The sequence below is a fragment of the Exophiala viscosa genome (assembly GCF_022695815.1).
Source record: "Exophiala viscosa unplaced genomic scaffold EDD37scaffold_12, whole genome shotgun sequence".
Lineage (NCBI taxonomy): Eukaryota > Fungi > Ascomycota > Eurotiomycetes > Chaetothyriales > Herpotrichiellaceae > Exophiala > Exophiala viscosa.
The window spans coordinates 458,862-477,279 of record NW_026944364.1 but is presented as its reverse complement, the minus strand read 5'-3'; the positions used below and the strand labels follow the sequence as shown (position 1 = coordinate 477,279).

The 18,418-nt window shown below is 51.9% G+C and overlaps 14 protein-coding genes across 14 annotated transcripts; 6 read left to right on the top strand and 8 right to left on the bottom strand.

The window, feature by feature from the left end:
• Positions 1-435: 435 nt before the first annotated feature.
• EDD37DRAFT_569207 (N-acylsphingosine amidohydrolase) lies at positions 436-2,784 on the bottom strand (the record flags this gene model as incomplete). The annotated part of the gene is made up of 2 exons (XM_062814213.1): positions 436-2,530; positions 2,579-2,784. The coding sequence occupies 2 exons, from the start codon at positions 2,782-2,784 to the stop codon at positions 436-438; spliced, it is 2,301 nt and encodes a 766-aa protein (XP_062666521.1).
• A 90-nt stretch (positions 2,785-2,874) lies between these two features.
• EDD37DRAFT_163031 (Pre-mRNA-splicing factor SPF27) lies at positions 2,875-4,186 on the top strand. Its single transcript, XM_062809765.1, has 2 exons — positions 2,875-3,219; positions 3,272-4,186. The coding sequence occupies exons 1-2, from the start codon at positions 3,183-3,185 to the stop codon at positions 3,859-3,861; spliced, it is 627 nt and encodes a 208-aa protein (XP_062666520.1). The 5' UTR covers positions 2,875-3,182; the 3' UTR covers positions 3,862-4,186.
• Positions 4,187-4,650: 464 nt separating this feature from the next.
• Positions 4,651-5,205, top strand: EDD37DRAFT_612841 (uncharacterized protein; the record flags this gene model as incomplete). Its single annotated transcript, XM_062815396.1, has 1 exon — positions 4,651-5,205. One exon carries the CDS (start codon positions 4,651-4,653, stop codon positions 5,203-5,205), a length of 555 nt encoding a protein of 184 aa, XP_062666519.1.
• A 162-nt stretch (positions 5,206-5,367) lies between these two features.
• EDD37DRAFT_162719 (alcohol oxidase) lies at positions 5,368-7,862 on the top strand. Its single transcript, XM_062809763.1, has 5 exons — positions 5,368-5,599; positions 5,653-5,881; positions 5,974-7,346; positions 7,399-7,601; positions 7,651-7,862. Exons 1-5 carry the CDS (start codon positions 5,530-5,532, stop codon positions 7,780-7,782), a joined length of 2,007 nt encoding a protein of 668 aa, XP_062666518.1. The 5' UTR covers positions 5,368-5,529; the 3' UTR covers positions 7,783-7,862.
• EDD37DRAFT_162640 (uncharacterized protein) lies at positions 7,665-8,977 on the bottom strand. Its single transcript, XM_062809761.1, has one exon. It carries the CDS (start codon positions 8,704-8,706, stop codon positions 7,942-7,944), a length of 765 nt encoding a protein of 254 aa, XP_062666517.1. The 5' UTR covers positions 8,707-8,977; the 3' UTR covers positions 7,665-7,941.
• On the bottom strand, positions 8,978-10,091 carry EDD37DRAFT_162536 (uncharacterized protein). Its single transcript, XM_062809757.1, has one exon. It carries the CDS (start codon positions 9,999-10,001, stop codon positions 9,249-9,251), a length of 753 nt encoding a protein of 250 aa, XP_062666516.1. The 5' UTR covers positions 10,002-10,091; the 3' UTR covers positions 8,978-9,248.
• Position 10,092: 1 nt separating this feature from the next.
• Positions 10,093-11,017, top strand: EDD37DRAFT_162700 (haloacid dehalogenase, type II). The gene is made up of 2 exons (XM_062809762.1): positions 10,093-10,403; positions 10,457-11,017. The coding sequence occupies exons 1-2, from the start codon at positions 10,241-10,243 to the stop codon at positions 11,002-11,004; spliced, it is 711 nt and encodes a 236-aa protein (XP_062666515.1). The 5' UTR covers positions 10,093-10,240; the 3' UTR covers positions 11,005-11,017.
• A 12-nt stretch (positions 11,018-11,029) lies between these two features.
• On the bottom strand, positions 11,030-11,868 carry EDD37DRAFT_653682 (uncharacterized protein; the record flags this gene model as incomplete). Its single annotated transcript, XM_062818602.1, has 2 exons — positions 11,030-11,779; positions 11,836-11,868. 2 exons carry the CDS (start codon positions 11,866-11,868, stop codon positions 11,030-11,032), a joined length of 783 nt encoding a protein of 260 aa, XP_062666514.1.
• A 253-nt stretch (positions 11,869-12,121) lies between these two features.
• Positions 12,122-13,769, bottom strand: EDD37DRAFT_162636 (cell cycle checkpoint protein). The gene has a single exon (XM_062809760.1). The coding sequence runs from the start codon at positions 13,605-13,607 to the stop codon at positions 12,519-12,521; it is 1,089 nt and encodes a 362-aa protein (XP_062666513.1). The 5' UTR covers positions 13,608-13,769; the 3' UTR covers positions 12,122-12,518.
• On the bottom strand, positions 13,654-14,032 carry EDD37DRAFT_653680 (uncharacterized protein; the record flags this gene model as incomplete). The annotated part of the gene is made up of 4 exons (XM_062818601.1): positions 13,654-13,699; positions 13,750-13,804; positions 13,853-13,882; positions 13,930-14,032. The coding sequence occupies 4 exons, from the start codon at positions 14,030-14,032 to the stop codon at positions 13,654-13,656; spliced, it is 234 nt and encodes a 77-aa protein (XP_062666512.1).
• Positions 14,033-14,350: 318 nt separating this feature from the next.
• Positions 14,351-16,081, top strand: EDD37DRAFT_162466 (voltage-dependent anion channel-domain-containing protein). Its single transcript, XM_062809755.1, has 2 exons — positions 14,351-15,302; positions 15,361-16,081. The coding sequence occupies exons 1-2, from the start codon at positions 14,588-14,590 to the stop codon at positions 16,032-16,034; spliced, it is 1,389 nt and encodes a 462-aa protein (XP_062666511.1). The 5' UTR covers positions 14,351-14,587; the 3' UTR covers positions 16,035-16,081.
• EDD37DRAFT_162463 (RmlC-like cupin domain-containing protein) lies at positions 15,752-16,890 on the bottom strand. The gene has a single exon (XM_062809754.1). The coding sequence runs from the start codon at positions 16,722-16,724 to the stop codon at positions 16,128-16,130; it is 597 nt and encodes a 198-aa protein (XP_062666510.1). The 5' UTR covers positions 16,725-16,890; the 3' UTR covers positions 15,752-16,127.
• Position 16,891: 1 nt separating this feature from the next.
• EDD37DRAFT_162448 (uncharacterized protein) lies at positions 16,892-17,682 on the top strand. The gene has a single exon (XM_062809752.1). It carries the CDS (start codon positions 17,108-17,110, stop codon positions 17,573-17,575), a length of 468 nt encoding a protein of 155 aa, XP_062666509.1. The 5' UTR covers positions 16,892-17,107; the 3' UTR covers positions 17,576-17,682.
• Positions 17,683-18,361, bottom strand: EDD37DRAFT_162449 (uncharacterized protein). Its single transcript, XM_062809753.1, has one exon. The coding sequence runs from the start codon at positions 18,189-18,191 to the stop codon at positions 17,790-17,792; it is 402 nt and encodes a 133-aa protein (XP_062666508.1). The 5' UTR covers positions 18,192-18,361; the 3' UTR covers positions 17,683-17,789.
• Between the last annotated feature and the right edge of the window lie 57 nt (positions 18,362-18,418).

Here is an 18,418-nt window from a genome sequence, read left to right as displayed (position 1 = left end):
GTTTTGTCATGACCGTTTGACACCGTCATATAAGCGAAATGACGGACGGACACGATCCCTAGGGGTGACAGCGGGGCTCCAGTCAAACGTTGGTGGCGCTGATAGTGGACTTCGCTTGAAAGAACTTCATTTCGAGACCTGGCCGCCATCCCTGGATGAGAAATCCGGTCCCTTGGCTTACCACAGTCCTTCGTGGAAACAGCGTGCTTATCGCAGTACATACGATGTTGAGTGAGAAGCATGTACGGATTGAACGGTCAGGAAGGCCCCAGATGAGGTGCTTGACCCTCAACAACCGAGCCCTGGATGGAGCATGGTACGAGTACAAGGAAAAGACAACCGGCGAGCGGTGAATATCATAAGCCTCTTCAACAACAAAAGGGTTGGTCACTCATGATACATTCAACTTAGCCGCGCAATCAGGGGTATCATTCTTCAAAATCGAATAAGTTCATCCCAAAATGTCGTTCCATCAGCGTCGCCAGCGACATTGAAGATACCGCTGGTTCCCTCAATTGCAGAGATTTTCCCGCCGAGAGCCTTCGCATCTCCGTAATACTTCAATCGATACATTCCCGATTCTGTTCCCGGTTCTATCTCCCACTCAATGCTGACCTCGCTGGTCGCAAGTGCTGTGTTCTTGCGTTCCCATTTATACACGAGAAACCAATCGCGGTCAGACCGCACCTGGATCCATTGCCCAGTCAGGTGGTCGAATTTCTCCACAGCAGCGAATGTCCCTTCAGGGCGATAATTGTTTCGTGGATTCGCACCCACGAATCGTGCTTTGACAATCGAGCCGGGGGCAAATCGTTCGGCAGGATCTGGTGAGGAAAGGGTGGCTCCGAATTTCCGCAGGAACCCAGCACGATCAATTATCACCGGATTAATGAATGAAAGTGAGGCATTGACATTGATCGGAGGACTTGGCCCAGGTGGAAGCCGACGTAGATGTGACGTCTCCTTCTCGGAGCCCAAGTAGGGCAGGTAAGTCAGGGTGAGGTTGATGTAGGCTTCCAAGGTATGTGGGCCATACAGTGTGCTCGCACCCTCATACCTCTGCACACCGTATTCTTCCTCGGTCGCAATGTAATGTGCATAGGTATTTGCAGGGCCGCCGAGAACCACATGCGGCTCATCAATGGCTAGTACAGAAGGAGCGGCCTCCGCCAGAGCATTCTGCCAGCGTCGTCCGGACATAGTGGTGGCCTCGCCTGGAGATATAATCATGACGAGACGACCAATCCGCAATAGTTGGATATCGACAATGTTCGGAGTCCATGCATACGGGCTATTTGCGTGTCCGACATCTAAAAGTATGGGCTTCGGGCTTTGGCAGGCGATTTGCTCGTCAGTCGGCTCGTGCAGGAAATTACGGGCAAACCTCCAAAGGGGGTTCTTGAGTGACGGTGAATCGCCTGTATCGTTGGTGCCCTGAGAGAAATCGAATGCACCAGGACCGTCGGTCGTACCCCCTGCAAAGCCGTGACCCAGTGCAGCGGAGCAGGTCTTGAGTTTTCGTGATTGATTGAAAGGCGAAGTGAAGGAGAATGACGAAAAATTCGCATAGGTGTGGAAGAAGGATACCGTGGATGCCGAGATCCGTTCCAGATTGTCACTATGTAAGATGTCCCTGGCGGCAGCCATTTGACGACTGCCTATATCGAAGCAGGATTTTGTCCCCTGGTCTAGATGTCTAAACATGGGTCCGCGGCCGTGGCATGGTTGAGTTCGACCGCCACAAGTACTGTCGTTGAAAGAACATTGCATGCCTGTGTCAGCACAGAAGGCACCGAAGGTGTTGGGAGACGTGTCTCCAACATTGGCTTGGGAGAAACCAGCAACGAATTCAGGATTCTTTTTTCTCATATATTCCTCGAGGAGATATGCCGCTACCCCCTTGTTATCACCTGTGATCAGGGTGTTGTTTTGATATAGCGAAGTGCCATGAACTGGGAACCAAGACAAGATGCCCATTGGCAGGCCGTCAGATGCTCTTTCAAATTTCAGCACAGTCATTGTCTTGTCGACATCTTCTGCATATTGACCCCGCTCCTGCTCATTATTTTTCAGATAGGCATAAGGGCTCCGATTGATGTTGGCATCCGCGATCTTTTGCGTACCCAGACTCAGATGACCTGGAACGAGACTGGCATGTGCTCGTTGAATCGCAAGTACAGAGCCACTGACGATTGCCTCGTAGCTCTTCTTGTCAAACCCCTTACTCGTGATTTGTGGTAAGAGGTAGTTTAGCCAGGCACCTGGACCGCTGTGACTATGCGTGCCTGTGACAGCAATATTGTCCTTATTATACAGGTCGTACTCAGGCCCCAACTTCTTGAGTTCTTCCAGTATTCCATGACGGACTGCGGTATCACCGGACTGGGTATCGAGGACAAGGTAGACGATACGAGAGGCTGTCCTTTGCAGGCTCCCGACAACAAAGGCTCGGGTATAAAGTCGCTGTCGAAGGCCACTTCCGGATTGATCGGTATCGGCATAACCCATCAAATTGATCTCGACAACCGGCCTGAAGGAATCAGTACTTGAGCTTTCGAAAGCCATACGATCAGCTCACCCTGTAATATCCGCCTTTCCCACCCCGAGAATGTACTCGCCATCCCCGGGTCCAGCAAGCGGACCCTGCTCATGCAGAACCCTCCTGCCTGGAATCAAAGGCACATTGATACCAGGGCTGACAACGGCAAAATGGAAAAAGAATGAAGCGGTGAGGATGGTAAGACATAAGGTGAATAGAACAGGGGCGAAGGAAAGCCGTGCCATTTTCTAGTGCTGCTTGACCGTGTAGTCCTTCACGGGTTACGATTGGAGCCTTGTGTTGTACCCTGGTATGCTATCGGGTGGGAAGGGTGATTTCGGAGGCGACCATCATCTCAAGCACGCTCAAGACAGACGTATAAGCAGATAAACATAAGCAGCAACAATTCAGAATACAGGCATCGCCCTTGACCAGCAAAGGACTTGAAGTGCACGCGTGAAACGCATCTGCCTTACTCAGATGGTGACGCACCAGACGAGCAGGGACATGTGTCGTCATACCTTCCCTTTTTGACACTTGCAGGCCTTCGACGAGTTTTTTTGGATTTCGACTTTGGAGTCTCTCGCGGCAGACCGCGACGACGACAATCCAGAGAAGATATTGATGCGCACAGACGGACACAATGCCTTTGATCCTAGAGTCTCATGACTCTTTGCCTTGTGAGTAATATATGACACGCCGGCGCACGCGATCGCTGACTCGGTGCTGCAGACATCGACACAGACCCCACCGATACTGAAAAGGATCGAGCCAGAGCCCTAATCAACCAGCGACTACCCTCAGACTATCTCACTACAGCACATCCCTCCATCTCCTCATCTCCTAAAGTCAATTCATCCGAAGAAATCCTCCAAAAGCTCGACCTGGCTACACCGGGTAAACGCGATGCCGGTGGAATTGACCCGACGCGCTACGAGGCGCCCGACGAACCGGCCGGTGAAAGCACCATCGAAGCATACAAACAAATACTACGGAAATCATACGTTGCGAGCACGTTCCTTGAAAACAGACAGACGAATCTGGAGCTCTTAGATGAGTTCGGCAAAAATGTCTGGCTCGTCGGTAATTCGCAGGTCGAGCAAGTACTACAGGATATGGAAAGCGAGCTCGCCAGGGTCAAAACTGAGACTGACGATATCAACAAAGCTCGAAAACTTGCTCAGGAACAACACAAGGCGGAACTTCTCGGACTGGAAGAGAGCTGGAAGCGAGGTCTCGGCCAAATCCTTGAAATTCAGGTCGCAACGCAAGAGCTCCGGCAGTTGATTTATGACCGGCAGCGCCAACAAGCCGCGCAGTGAGTTTCCAGGCCCGGCACGAAAATTCGTTATTCGTGCAGAATGAAGCAAGGATTTTAGGTCGAGAGGATCTGCATAAATATGCAGAGGCTTGAATCAGATGCGGAGAATGGCCGTCGTCGGGTTAAGAACGGGCGAGGCACTCCACATATGCGAGCATGGCTTGCTGGATCACACGCTACCACGGCACCTCGGATGAGGCATGGACTTGCTATGTCTTTCAGAAGACGTTACATCATCATCTGATTCCAAGCTATCTGCTTGGTGTTGGTGTTCCTTTGGAGAACTCGATCTCAAGCTTCGAAAAGGGTTGAAGAACAGGACGAAGTCTACGATCGTACCGAAGTCCGGAAGATGTGGCTGTTGGCGGGCACTAACGATCTCGAATTCCGAACCGACCGGTCGTGCCTGTTCGAGAGGGGGACTTCTACCAGGTGAACTAGCCTATGCACTGCCTCTGCAGGGGTGTCACCATGGTACGAGTTCTTTGGGAGGGCGTTGATCCCTCATCTAGTGGAGGTATGGAGAAATATCTCACCAGCTGCACCGCCTTGCTGGCCTGCAAAGGTGAGGAGCAGCCAATGTACGTTGTGGACCTTTGAACACTTATCTGACATGAGCAGTATTACAATAGGTTGAGCATTTACTCCAGAGTACCACGCCGGGTCCGCAAAGACGTTAGCTCACCAAATTTCGCTTTCCCCGCAATCCCCAAGGCGTTTCTCCTCCCAATCACTAATCACCACTACCTATCTCATGCAAGCTGCTTGCCGTTCACTTCGCGACCTGGATATGCCGCAAATGCTCATCCTCCAGTGGGCTTCCCCCGCGTTTCCCGCATTGGCTGCCACCGCGCGTTATGAAGAGTGGGGCATCATAGCCGCCTCTGCTATTGGCCAACTGACTGAGGCACAGGTGCTCTCCCGTCTCTCCATCCAGTCAATGTCGAACCGTACCATGTTCGTACACGACGAGGAAGCCATCTCCAGAGCCAACCTGTCTCTCCTTTCTCATGCCGAGACAGTACCCTGGCCTTTCATGTGCATAATTCAGGCCTCCGGAAAGTCTGGTTATATTCCAGTACATGCAATGCTCGCTCGAACTAGCTGCTTCTCCCCACGACTCGCTGAAGCTAGCTTTCTCCAGGGGATTTATGTGATGTTCGACTCCCACGATGCGAGTACCACTGGATGTTGGCCCGCAAGCTTCGTGAGCAGCGATTGCTTTGCTGATCTCGACCAGTACTGGTGGTGTGAATACGTGCCTAGCGCGGTATCCCGAAAGACTTCCCATCGTCTCGATGTCCTTCAGCCAATGTTACAATCTACTGTCGATGTCCCGTTATAGTCCACTAGACGCGATCCATACCTACGATCTTGTTGTTCAAACCCCGCATCTCAGTCAATCAGCTCCTTTTTCAGGCTGCATGTAAAATAATCAGCTTACAGGGATGGGAAGTACACAGTCCGGGACCTCCTCATCTGAGAAAACGCGTCGTGCATCAAACCCCTCCATCCACTTCGCCGAGGGGCGGAGAGTCTTACTGCACCTGGAAGGCTTATAAGACGAGATCCTGCCCTGTTGCCTCCTTGTTCCATCCTCTCAGCCTGCTCCTGGTCGAGCAAAGCATACCTTTACATTGGTCTGCATTTGATCCTTCATAAAGTCAACATGACAGTCCCCGACGAGGTCGATATCATCGTGTGTGGTGGTGGCAGTTCAGGATGTGTTCCTGCTGGACGTGAGCGCCATCTCACTGCTACCTAGTAACAAGCAAGAACTGATGTCGTTTAGGTCTTGCCAACCTGGACCACAAGCTCCAGGTCCTCTTGATTGAGGCCGGCGAGAGCAACCTCAATAACCCATGGGTGTACCGGCCTGGCATCTACCCCAAGAACATGAAATTGGACTCTAAGACAGCTACGTTCTATTACTCACGTCCATCGGACTACCTTGATGGACGTCGAGCTGTTGTGCCTTGTGCACACATCCTGGGTGGAGGTAGCTCGATCAATTTCATGATGTAAGTACTCTTTTGCGAATGTCTATCTCATTGATCCACGAGTCTTTTGGTTTGACCAGGCTTTAACGACACAACTTTCTGACGAGTTGCAGGTACACTCGCGCCTCGGCCTCTGATTATGATGACTTCCAAGCCAAAGGATGGACCACCAAGGAGCTGATCCCTTTGATGAGGAAGCATGAGACATACCAGCGTGCTTGCAACAATCGAGATCTCCATGGGTTCGAAGGCCCAATCAAGGTTTCATTCGGCAACTACACATACCCCATCATGCAGGACTTCCTTCGAGCTGCTGAGAGTTTGGGCTTCCCAGTTACCGATGATCTCCAAGACTTGGTTACTGGCCATGGTGCTGAGCACTGGCTGAAATGGATCAATCGCGATACCGGTCGCCGCTCGGATGCCGCCTCTGCCTACATTCATGCCACTCGTGCCAAGTACCAGAACCTCCACCTTCAATGCAACACCAAGGTCGACAAGGTCATCATTGAGGATGGCGTGGCAACTGGTGTGCTCACGATCCCAACCAAGCCCATTGGCAGCAGTGGCCCGCCTCCTTCAAGACTTTTCAAGGCCAAGAAACTGATCATTGTCAGCTGTGGCACTCTGAGCTCGCCCCTTGTGCTGCAACGATCTGGTATTGGTGACCCAGCGAAGCTCAAGAAGGTTGGTGTCAAGCCCATCGTCGACCTTCCTGGTGTCGGTCTCAACTTCCAGGACCACTACCTTACCTTCGCGACATACCGGGCCACACCCGAGACCGACTCATTTGACGACTTTGCTCGGGGTGTACCAGAAGTTCAGAAGGCCGTCTTTGACGAATGGAACATCAAAGGCACTGGACCACTGGCGACCAACGGCATTGACGCCGGAGTCAAGTCCAGACCCACCCAAGAAGAGCTGGAGGAGATGAAGACATGGCCTACACCAGACTTCAGCCCAAGCGGCTGGGACAGCTACTTCAAGGACAAGCCAGACAAGCCTGTCATGCACTACAGTGTCATTGCTGGATGGTTTGGCGACCACTTGGACATGCCCGCCGGGAAGTTTTTCACCATGTTCCACTTCTTGGAGTATCCATTCTCCCGTGGCGAGACCCACATCGTCTCCCCAGACCCATATGAGGCTCCTGACTTTGATGCTGGATTCATGAACGACAAGCGAGACATGGCTCCCATGGTCTGGAGTTACATTCAGTCCCGTGAGACTGCCCGTCGCATGCGAGCCTATGCTGGTGAGGTCACGTCGATGCATCCTCACTTCGCCTACAACTCGCCTGCCCGTGCACAGGACATGGACATAGCCACTCGCAATGCCTACGCTGGCCCCAACCACCTCACTGCCAACATCCAACACGGCAGCTGGACGGCGCCTCTCGAAAAGGGCAAGACACCCTCGGTCAACTGGCTCAACTCCAATGCCCAGGAATTCCGCTTCGACAAGCTCAAGTACACCAAGCAAGATGGTAAGTTTGCCCCCAAAGCATCTGATCAAGTACTCTACTAATATCTGTCTAGTTGAGCACATTGAGAAATGGGTCCAGCGCCACGTCGAGACTACCTGGCACTCTCTTGGAACTTGTAGCATGGCTCCCAAGGAGGGTAACAGCATTGTCAAGCATGGTGTCCTGGATGAGCGACTGAATGTCCACGGCGTCAAGAAATTGAAGGTGTCTGATCTCAGTATCTGCCCTGATAATGTTGGCTGCAACACTTTCTCGGTATGTTTTGCATTACCCTTTCCCCAATATCATACTAATACATCTACAGACTGCCCTGCTCATTGGCGAGAAGTGCGCTGTTCTCTCTGCAGAGGATCTGGGTTACAGTGGAGCTGCCTTGGACATGAAGATCCCAGCTTACCACGCTCCTGGTGAGAATGTCGGGCTTGCCCGTTTGTAGTCAGTGGGTAAAACCCGAGGATGCCTTGAGCAACTCCTTGCAGTGATCACTCGTTCAGATAGCTCAATGTTGAGGATCATGCATTGCACCTGCCTCGTGCGGCCTTAATGGCAGGTCTATGAACTCCTCCTTCTCTTGCTTTTCTTCCTTCATTTAGGTTCATGTTGTAGCATTTGACCGACCGCTGTGCAGCCCATCGAGTACTGAATGTACGTTTCTGATGCCATGATTCGCCCGGAGATGCCGTACCAATGAGCTCTTGTGTTGTGTACCACCGTGGTTGGGGCACAGGAGGCACACGTATCGGTGCTTGAAGTCTGCGTCACCACTGTACATGCCGAACATGATGCAGTCATTGTCCTCCTGGTCGCCGTTGCCATATTCCTCCACATCACCGTCAGTGCCCTCATCATCCCCCTCGTTGCTGTTGTCTTCCCCTTCGACATGGTCATCAAAGTCCCTGTTGGTGCCACCGTCCTCCTCCCACCAGATGTTGTCGTTATCCTGCATCTCAGCATCTGCGTCCTGATGCCGTCTGGCTGGCTGGCCTCCTGGTCGGCTTTGAGCAACATCCATGTGGTTGCCCTGAAGTTCCTCTCGCCAAACAACGTCGTACAGGCTGCTTTCGGTCTTGAAGGACGACACAAGCAAGCGCAGATTCTCCAGTTGTGTCATCGTAAATTGTCCAGCGTTGTTCATTGCGCCCTCGACACGACGATCTATCTCGTCTTCGAATTGCCCTCGGAGGTCTTCATTGGTGACACCGACCTCATTGAGTTGACGCACGAGGGTGGTCACTCCGACTCTATATGCAATGACCGCTGGGTCAATCGCTGCCGTGTTTTCGTTCATGAGATTGTGGAGGGCGGCGTCAACGGCCTCATCTCGTAGGTGACGGACATCCCGATTGGTGGAGGATGCCATTGTGAGGAGATATCTTTTGAAGGATGAGTATGGTGTAGAACAGTGCGATATTGTTCAACTTTCGATAGAGCAGATTTCGAATGAAGATGAGCAGCAACGAAGGATGGAAATGGCCTGCAGCATCTTCGACATATTGTGCGATCACACCTGCCTCATATAAGAGCGCGGCTTGGCTGCTCGCGGTGTGTATGAAGGTGAGGCAGTATCAGACTGCTCCGCGCCTAGCTGTGGTTCTGCCGCGAAGCCAGACCGGGCTTGAGAGCCATGTGGACGATTTTGCAGTGTAAACGCCCGTCGTTGCATTGTCTGCATCACAGCTTTAAGACATCGTTGAGTCTTGCTCAACTCCCCTGACCAGGACACAACCATATCGGCACGACTGCGTGAGGTGAAGAGCAGGTCCAGGTGTTTGCAAGTCGACAGCAGGAACAATGAGTGTCTCAGATCGATCGTCCGCAAGACCGAGCACTGGATCGTTGGCAGACAAAGAGGATTGACTGAAGCAGTCTCATTGCAAGCGCAACCATGCCATGCCCCAATGTCTAAGTTTTCTTCCACCGCACGCGTTGAACCCATTGTGCCCATTTCTGAACATCTTCTCTCTCACAGATCTTCTCGACAGTATACCATTCACGGGCCAGTTCCTCGTTTGATGCCATCCGATGGACGAAGCTGTGACAAGCACGACAAAGCCAAGCAACACTGTTTAGCTGATGTTCTTCATGCCAGCCTCGCTTCATGACCCTGGTATGCACCGCTCTAGGTATCAGATGGTGGTAAGTCATCGGCACCCAGTCTCTCTCGCAGATCTCGCAAGCGTTGGTCTTTGTCTCAATCCATTTGGGTGGTGGTGTTGTTGCAGCTCCCACGTATGCAGACAGCACGGGTGCAATGAAAGACTGAACATCTGATCTTGGTGGTTCGATGAGCCCATATGCTGTCAACGAATCGGTAATGTCGCCAGGAATGTGCGCAGACACATCCTCGAACACCGAGAGCGTCAAGGGGAGTGACCATTTCTCGCCCAATGCAGCGTCGTCTTGGAGAGCATGGTACGACAGTTCTTGTAGCTCTCCTGGAAAGCTAGCAAAGATCTCAGCTGCTAGATAGTCGGAAAAGTCAGCAAGCTCAGAGGGATTTGCCTCCGTGGTGGCCTGTTGCTGTACGGTGGCGCCTTTCCTTCCTACCGAAGCTCGTTTGGACCTTTTTCGGCCACCTCCTGTAGGATTTTCGACAATAGCAGAGAATAGACAGTCCCGGAACGTGTCAAAATTAACATTGTCAGTAACGACCATCGGGACTGATGTTGCGGATATGGACAGTGTTTATTCAGGCACAAGGGAGGGATGTTGTATCATAGATATTGGCGTCGGAAGGTATGACGAGATCATCAATTACATACCGAGGGCCACTACGCAGCAACCTTAGAATTTGTAATAAGCCTCCACTTCATAACAAAGCGAATTACCGACGAATTTGAGCGACTTCAGAATCTCCAAGCTATAGTTGCAGCGCTGCCAGTAAAATAAGCAAAATGAGCAAGATTGTGGTCGCCTTTGACCTCTACGGTACTCTGCTCTCCACAGGAAGTATCGCAAAGGAATTAGCTTCGCACTTTGGACAGGAGGAGGCTGAGTCAATCGCTACGGTATGGAGGAGATATCAGCTAGAATACACCTGGAGATTGGTTTGCATGAGTGAGTCTGGCCTGGCCTGTTCGAGTATGAGACATTCCGTTGATGTGACACAGAACAGTACGAAGACTTCTCGGAAGTGACTCGCAAATCTCTGCATCATGCGCTTGGAGAACATGGTCTTAGTCTCAATGAGACAGACACCAAAAACCTGATGAAGTCTTATGACTCCTTGTCCACATTTCCCGATGTCAATCCGGCTTTAGAGCGATTGAAGGACAACTCCAACATCGAGTGTGTCGTCTTCTCCAACGGGACTTCAGAAATGGTCTCCTCTTCAGTTAATGGCTCCGAAGAACTCAGTTCTTCGGTCTTTAAGGATATTATCACAGTCGACGATGTCCGAACTTTCAAACCTGCACCTGAAGTTTACAAGCACCTGGCAGAAAAGGTCGGAAAGACTGGTCAGATGAGCGCCATGTGGCTTGTGTCGGGCAATCCATTCGACGTCGTCGGAGCTAGAGCGATGGGGATGCAAGCAGCCTGGGTGGATCGAGCAGGCAGTGGTTGGCAGGACCAGCTGGGCCTGGAACCCACGGTAGTCGTGAAGAGCTTGGAAGAAGTCGCTGATGCTGTCGAAAAGCATGCCAGAAACTCGAAGTAGTAGGGGATGTAAGAGGCCTGCAGTGTTAGGCCGGGTCGTCGTGATACAGTTCGCCTGGTGCCGTAGCAGGGCGTTCGCGAGATCTGCGAGCCTTCTCCATTTGCACCGCCCACAAGGCGCTGCCGGCAGCCGATGTAAGCAAAAAGAGCATGCTTAGGACAGGAACCAGCTGCAATGCCAGTGCAACGATTCCAAACCAGGTGTACTTCAGCTGCCTGTTCCTGACGTATTCCTTGCGTTCCTTCTTCGACAGACCAAGTAGTTTGAAGTACCGCCAGTGGTGGAAAGGGCCAGCACGCCAGCCGGTAAGGATGAGAAAGATTGGGACTCCAACGATCGGGATTAGGTTAAGTGGTAGAAGGATGACAAACTCGATGATCTGGCGAAAGCTGAAAGGACTGTAGAGAGAAGATGTCGTGGGTTTACCGAGCATCTGTACAGAGTTCTGGGCGTCTTGATCAAGCGCGCGTGCTTCCTTGACCAAGTCGGCGAAGCCTTGATCAATGAGGACTGCATCAAAGGTATCGACTAATGCCTCATCCACAAAGAAGGCCTCGAACAATAGGGCAACAATTGCAGCTCCTTCGCCTAAGACAAGGAAAGTGGCATTCACCCATGCTCCGGCGAGGTGGAATATGGCAAGGAATGCGACCTGAGGCAGATATGTCCATATGAAAAGGTTCGCATATACGAAGATTGAGAGTAGTAGAATCGGGATCATTCGAGCTCGAAAAAGAGGATAGAAATATGGATGGGTCACAAAGTACCAGATACCCTTTGATTCACACTCGAGTTAGCGGAAAGGTCGAAACAGCGATGATAAGATCTCACCTTGAGAGGGTAGAGCCCTGAGAAGTCCAACATTGCTCGTGGTACTCTGTGGCTTTCAACTGCGCATATCAGTCTTACTCATACGACCACCATGAGTCCAAGTTCTGGGTGTTGAAGAAGCGAAGCGCAGGCTGCACTGAATAGCCCGGTGACGCAATTCAGCCAATCATATTGAACAGACTTCGGGGAAGATTCGTGGGTGAAAAACATCAAAATTGCTCGATCAATCTTTCCCTTCTTTCTTTTCTCTTCTTCAAAACTGAATCCTCTGTATTCACTCCGTCAATGACGCCGCTTCTCAGCGGTGAAATGGTTGCTGGAGGGGAAAGCAGAGGGAAGAGGAATCATTCCAAGTCGCCTACTTACCCCATAACCTTCTGCTTGCTTTCCTTTTAGTCAGCTAGATCGTGGAGGTCCGTGGAAATATTGAATGGCTGCACAAAATGAACATAACAAGAAATCGTCTATATCTGTGAACACAAGCTACGCTCCTATAGAACTGCCCGTCCTGGTCCCAAGAGGCTGAGCTGGACCTTGCGCAACCGACTCGGAGATTATCGTGTGACACTATCATTCGTGATGAGGACTACAGAAAGGGATGTGAGCAAATGGAGATCATGAGGTAGGAAGACCAGATGAACAGTATTGTGAGGGATCGGCAATCTACGCATGTGCTTCATTCACTACATCTCCTCAGGGCCATCAGGGTTGGAGTCAGATTCCGTTTCAGTCTCTGCATCCTCTTCGTCGCCAACTAGCGGCACGAAGCGAAAGTCGACAAAAGCAACACTACCAGGTGATGGTGGAGCAGCGCCAGTCTTTTCGTCCCGTCGAGGTCCAGAATTTGCACCGTCGCCCAAGTCGATCATGAATTGAAGACTGAGGACGCCCTGTTGGTCCTGACGAATGCTCACTTTGCTCCCAAGGGCCATGGCTCTCCCAGCCTTCTTGATCATCTCGAACTTGTATCTCTGTCTGGTCCTGCTATGACCCTCCGATGGTGCTGCCACAGAGAACGTCTCTGTAATGAGCGGCTGTTTCTTCCCTTTTGTGCCAGTCGGTGTCGGTTCGTTCTTTGACTCGGGCAGAAAGTCGACAGTGCTGTCTCCGAAAGGGCCACCTTCGCCCTCAAGGGCAAAGTATGGTGCAGAGCGGCTCGATGCATTAAGTACGAGGACAGTTGGATTCGTGCCGGAGAGCTCTGTGATGGCATCATGCAACCAAGTACTTTGCATGATAGCTTTCAAGCACAATGAGTCGCGGTCCAAAGGTATGCCGCCGTCGTCTTCATATTGTTCATGTGCCTCATACGTATTCATCTCGCATGTCGTTGTAACCGAACCTTCCTGAATCGTGATTGTAAGAGGCGCACCAACTTCTTGGTAGGAGATGCGGCATGTCCCTCCCAATGCTAGAGCAGGCGCACTAAAAGCATTGCCATATGAGGAGGAAATACCTCCATAAGGGTTGCGAGAAGATGAGCTCGTGTCTCCTATACCGAAGATCTGCAGTGTCTCCAGAAGGGCGACGATGGAGATTGAGAAGGGACGTAAGGAGTGCTCGTCGTCATTGAGGTTCAGACTGTACGTCGAGAACAATGCTTTATCGAGGAAAGTGAGGCCCTGAACAACGCGGGCTTCTTCGACCGAAAACCTGATGCCCGACTGAGTGATCTGGACTTCGGCTCGCTGGGAAAACGCAATGCACTTCAGGAGGGTGTGGAGCTGCTTCGCCGAGGTGGAAATGGCTGTAAAAACGGGAGCGCCGGCCATGGAGTGTGGCCGCTCTTGAATTGAGCTGTCTGATCGCGAGCAGATCTCAGACGTATACACCGAAGCCGCAGATTGCGAAGACAGCACCGAACCTGGAGACTTGTCAACACCCGTCTAGCTCACGGTTTCCCCTGACACATACCCGAATGCTAGCGAGGCAGGGATCCCGAAGAGAGGTACAGAGAGAGCAGATCGATCTAGAACGTGTCAGCGTGGAAGTAAGTCTGGGTTAGAAATGATCATACTGAGCCCGAAGAGACCAGTAAGCACAAATCCTGCTAGAGTCAGTGTATTGTCGGAGAGCTTTTCAAGAAGTCCATACCAATGAGCAACAGACTCAGTCCAAGGATAAGCTGGCTGTCCTTCCCAACCGTGGGCTGGAAGGGGCTGCTTGCAGCTGCTTGCCAGACTTCGTACAGAGACATTGACGATGCGAAGTTCAGCGTATTGTTGGAAGCGTACAGGATCGTTCAAAACGCGTCGAATGGAGGTAGCTTTAACACCTTGAACTGTGGTCTTCGCGTTGAATTGGAGATGGGTAAACGTGGCCACTAAAGAACAGCTACGGAGGTTGCGCAGTTACAGGTCAGGAAACTGACGCGAGCGAAAGAGCCCCATGGTGCCAGTTAAAGCGGCCCCTATCAATGGTCAGAATTGAGCCTTATTTTCCCCGGATATTGCCATGGTAGTGGTATTTCCAACGGCTATCAATTTTTGCCCCTTTAGCCGGGCAGATGGCCGCTACATTTCTCTCCGGGCGGGTCACTTCGCCTGGCAATTTTGTATTGCTAGACGTCATCTTCAGGTCAAAGACCACCTGAACACCACAAGACATTAACCTACGATTTCGATTTCCACGTTTAGCCATACAGCAACTCATTCCAAGGCAATTGTGAGGGTGAGGTCTGGCATACACAATCACATCACAGCGGAGTCTGTATGAGCGACAAATAGGACCAACCTTACAGTCCTTCATCAACATGGCGGCTACCGACGACGAAGACGACCGCGAGATGCAGCGCCTCGCCTCCAACAATCCCGCCATGACGATGCCAGCCAGTCATACAATATCACGTGGCGACTTCGACCGTTTACGTTCACGCTCTTCGACAAGAGTGGTATCCGCATCCAACCCCGCCGGCGCCGAGGAAACATTCATCGAGAAACCCTCCTCCCCAGCAGCGACGTCAAAGTACGAGCACGGCTGGCGGCGCGTTGTCCGCAATTTCTCGCCCTCATGGTTCTCCGTGACGATGGGCACGGGCATCGTCTCACTCCTCTTGATCACTATCCCATTCCAGGCGGACTGGCTGTATTGGCTATCAGTTATATTCTTTGGCCTCAACACCATCCTGTTTACACTCGCATTCAGCACGTCCGTCCTACGATATACCTTGTACCCTGAGATATGGGCGGTCATGATCGCGGACCCGACGAACTCTTTATTTCTCGGCACGATACCCATGGGCTTTGCAACACTTGTTGAAAGCTGGATCTTCCTGTGCTGTCCATACTGGGGATACTGGTCCGTCACCTTTGCGTGGGTGTGCTGGATGATCGACGCTGTTGTCGCGGCGGCGGTGACGGTGTCCTTGCCGTTCCTTCTGATGTCCCAGAACCATCAGCACTCCCTGGACCGGATCACCGCCGCACAGCTACTGCCTATTGCAGCTACGATTGTGGCAGCGGGTGCTGGTAAGAAAATCACCTTGCTTCTTGCGTCTACTCGCATACTAACGCCGCGATGTACTAGGGGCCGAAGTCGCTGAGCTTATAACCAACCCAGCGCACGCCCTCGGCACCTTGATCACATCCTACGTGATGTGGGGTATGGCCACACCTCTTGCAATGACCATACTGGTGATATACTACCAACGCCTGGCACTGCACAAGCTCCCGCCTCGCGAGATCGTGGTCAGCTCATTTCTGCCTCTTGGCCCTCTTGGTATGGGCGGTTACACCATCATGTACCTGGGCAAGGTATCACGCGAGGTCTTTCCGCGGGTCGAATTCTTCCACAATCTCACCGTCGCAGGCGACGTGGTCTATGTTATGGGCGTCTTCATTGCCTTGATCATGTGGGGTTTCGGTCTGTGCTGGTTCGTCTTTGCCCTTGCAACGATATATTCGACGCGCGATTTCCCGTTCAATATGGGTTGGTGGGGTTTCACGTTTCCGCTGGGCGTATATGCAATTAGCACGATCACATTCGGCGTCGAGATGCCGAGTATGTTCTTCAAGGTTCTGGGCACAATATTCAGCGTGGCTGTGGTGATTCTCTGGTGCGTTGTGGCTGTAGGAACGGCCAAGGGAGCTCGGTCCGGCAAGTTGTTCTATGCACCATGTCTGAAGAATCTTCCAAAAGATGACCAACAACCCAAAAGGCAGGAGGATGAGCTCGACAAAGAGAAGCAACCTGGAAGCTGAGGCCAGCGTAGCTTTGAAAGAGACAAAGCACGTGCGCCATGATAATGCATTTTATGTCTCAATATATGCAAATGACGAATAACGTAATTGTGATCACACTCCTCCGGTCGGATGTGTAGGATCAATCCATTTGACTCCCTCGGGGTCTTCAACAGGCACAACATCAGGCAGATTCACCGCGATGGCCTCCCCGTCACTCCTCATAAGCACACATTCCAAATCCTCGTCCTTCATCGCATTGATCTCCTGATGCGGCACATACGGAGGCACATAGATGAAGTCTCCCGGCCCAGCCTCCGCCGTAAATTGAAGTCGATCTCCCCATCGCATCCTTGCCTTGCCTTTGACCACGTAGATCACACTTTCGAGGTGGCCGTGATGATGAGCGCCTGTCTTCGCATTGGCGTAAATCTTCACAGTACCGGCCCAGAGCCTTTGAGCGCCAACCCGTGCCATGTTTACGGCTGCCGCTCGGTTCATACCTGGAGTCTGAGCCGTATTGCCATCGAGACTGTCGCCGGGAATAACACGCACACCACTTTCTCGCCAGTCGTCAGGAGGCTGTTCGCTTGACGAGGTTGCTTGAAAGAGATGGGCTGGGCCTGAGTGTGTGTGGCCGTGGGAGTGGTCATGATCATGGTCGTGATCATGGTCGTGATCATCATGAGAATGGCCGTGGGTGTCAGACATGGTTTTGGTATTGACAGCCTGGTTCAATGTTATACAAGGTGTATTCTTCTCGGCGGCAAGCTTTGCTAAAGATCCTGTTACAAAAAGTCGAATGCAAGACGCAGAAGACCGTCGGTTGTGCCTTCGTAGCCGAAGTAAGGTTATGAAGTTGTCGAAAGGGGGAAAGCGTAGCTTCTATGTCGATTGCGCCATCAAAAACCAACAACATCGTTACGGCATCTTAAGACGACTCCAGTATATGGATCTCTGACTGCCGTGCCCACAAACGCTATCTGTCAATGTCCAGAGGTCACTGCTTCTCGATATGACTAGGACTTCGTAAGCCCACATTAAACGTCGCGATACCTGTGTCCGTGGTCTCATGGCGACTAAAGCACCACACGATGTATTCAGCTCTTCCCATTCTTACCACCTTGATCGGTTTGGGAGGGCTCATCGTAGGGGTATACAGCTTCATAGCACCAGTCTCTGCTGCGCAAATATACGGAGTGCAACCTCCACGGGTCAGCGTCAAATCGAAGAAGACCGATGATGTGACCTCAGACGCAGAAAATGTATCGCGGCACCTGGCATACAGCGGTATCCGCAATCTTGTTGTCGGCTTGACTGTCCTGACCCTCACATGGTATTGGCAGTATGGAGCACACTCTACTTCCGACAAGGTGACGGTCCAGCGATGCCTAGGTATTGTCATCACGACTGGTTGGTTGACGCCAGTAGTCGACGCAGTTGTTACGTGGCGAGGTGCTGGGCAAGGTGTGGATGCTGCAATAGGTGAGAGAGCTGCCCTACTACATGCTGCTCGATCAGTGTTTTGGCTAGCTGGGGGCCTGTGGTGCTTGCTTGGTTGAGGAGGATTGTCTGCAAGACCTGTAATCCACAATGCTTTCCCAGTCCATGAGTGTTATGACTTCCTCACATGTGCCAGAGATGCTCCTTGCAGTCAACCCGGAGTTTAGCTGAGATTGCGACGTTTGCATGCTGCAATTGCTCTTTAACGTGTTGCGGAGGAAATGCATTCTGGAATATCTCGCGTTTGGCTGCGGCAGGGTTGGGATGCAAAAGTCAGCATCCATTGCGCGCAGAGAAGGAGGCAACTGCACAGGCGATTGCGGTGCTGCTGGCACCGACACCAAACCATGCCACTCCGACCAATTCTCTCGCAACCACCCGATCATTGACCATCGCACCTCTACACGATGCTACGAATTCTACACCACGAGTCTTACTCTTCTCCAAGGTCAAGCATAAAGCTTGCACAGTGATGAAAAGATTCAGTCTGTGACATGTCAGCAGCAAGATACATACCACCACAACGACCACAAGCAACTGAGGACCCGGCCATGGGAAAAACAAAATCGGATCCACAGGGGATTTCCTCATCCAGTGGCACTCCAACCATCCCGCCCCTCCGAGCCGAAAAGACAACAGCGCTGGGTGGATGGGCACACCACAGACATCTGCCATCCCGGAGAAGGCGCCTCAGTCTACGAACTTACCTCGCTCGGCGTTGATCCATGGAGAAGGAAAAAGAAAAGAAGAGAAAGAAGAATTCGGGGAGAAGGGAAATACTTATACCCATGAGAGACTCGCCAAGGCAGAGAGCAGTGGGACGCGAGACGGGGCAGTTCGGTGACTGCGTGTAAAGAATTGTCGCTTCACAGGTGAGGCAGTGTGGTGGACCAGCCAACTTT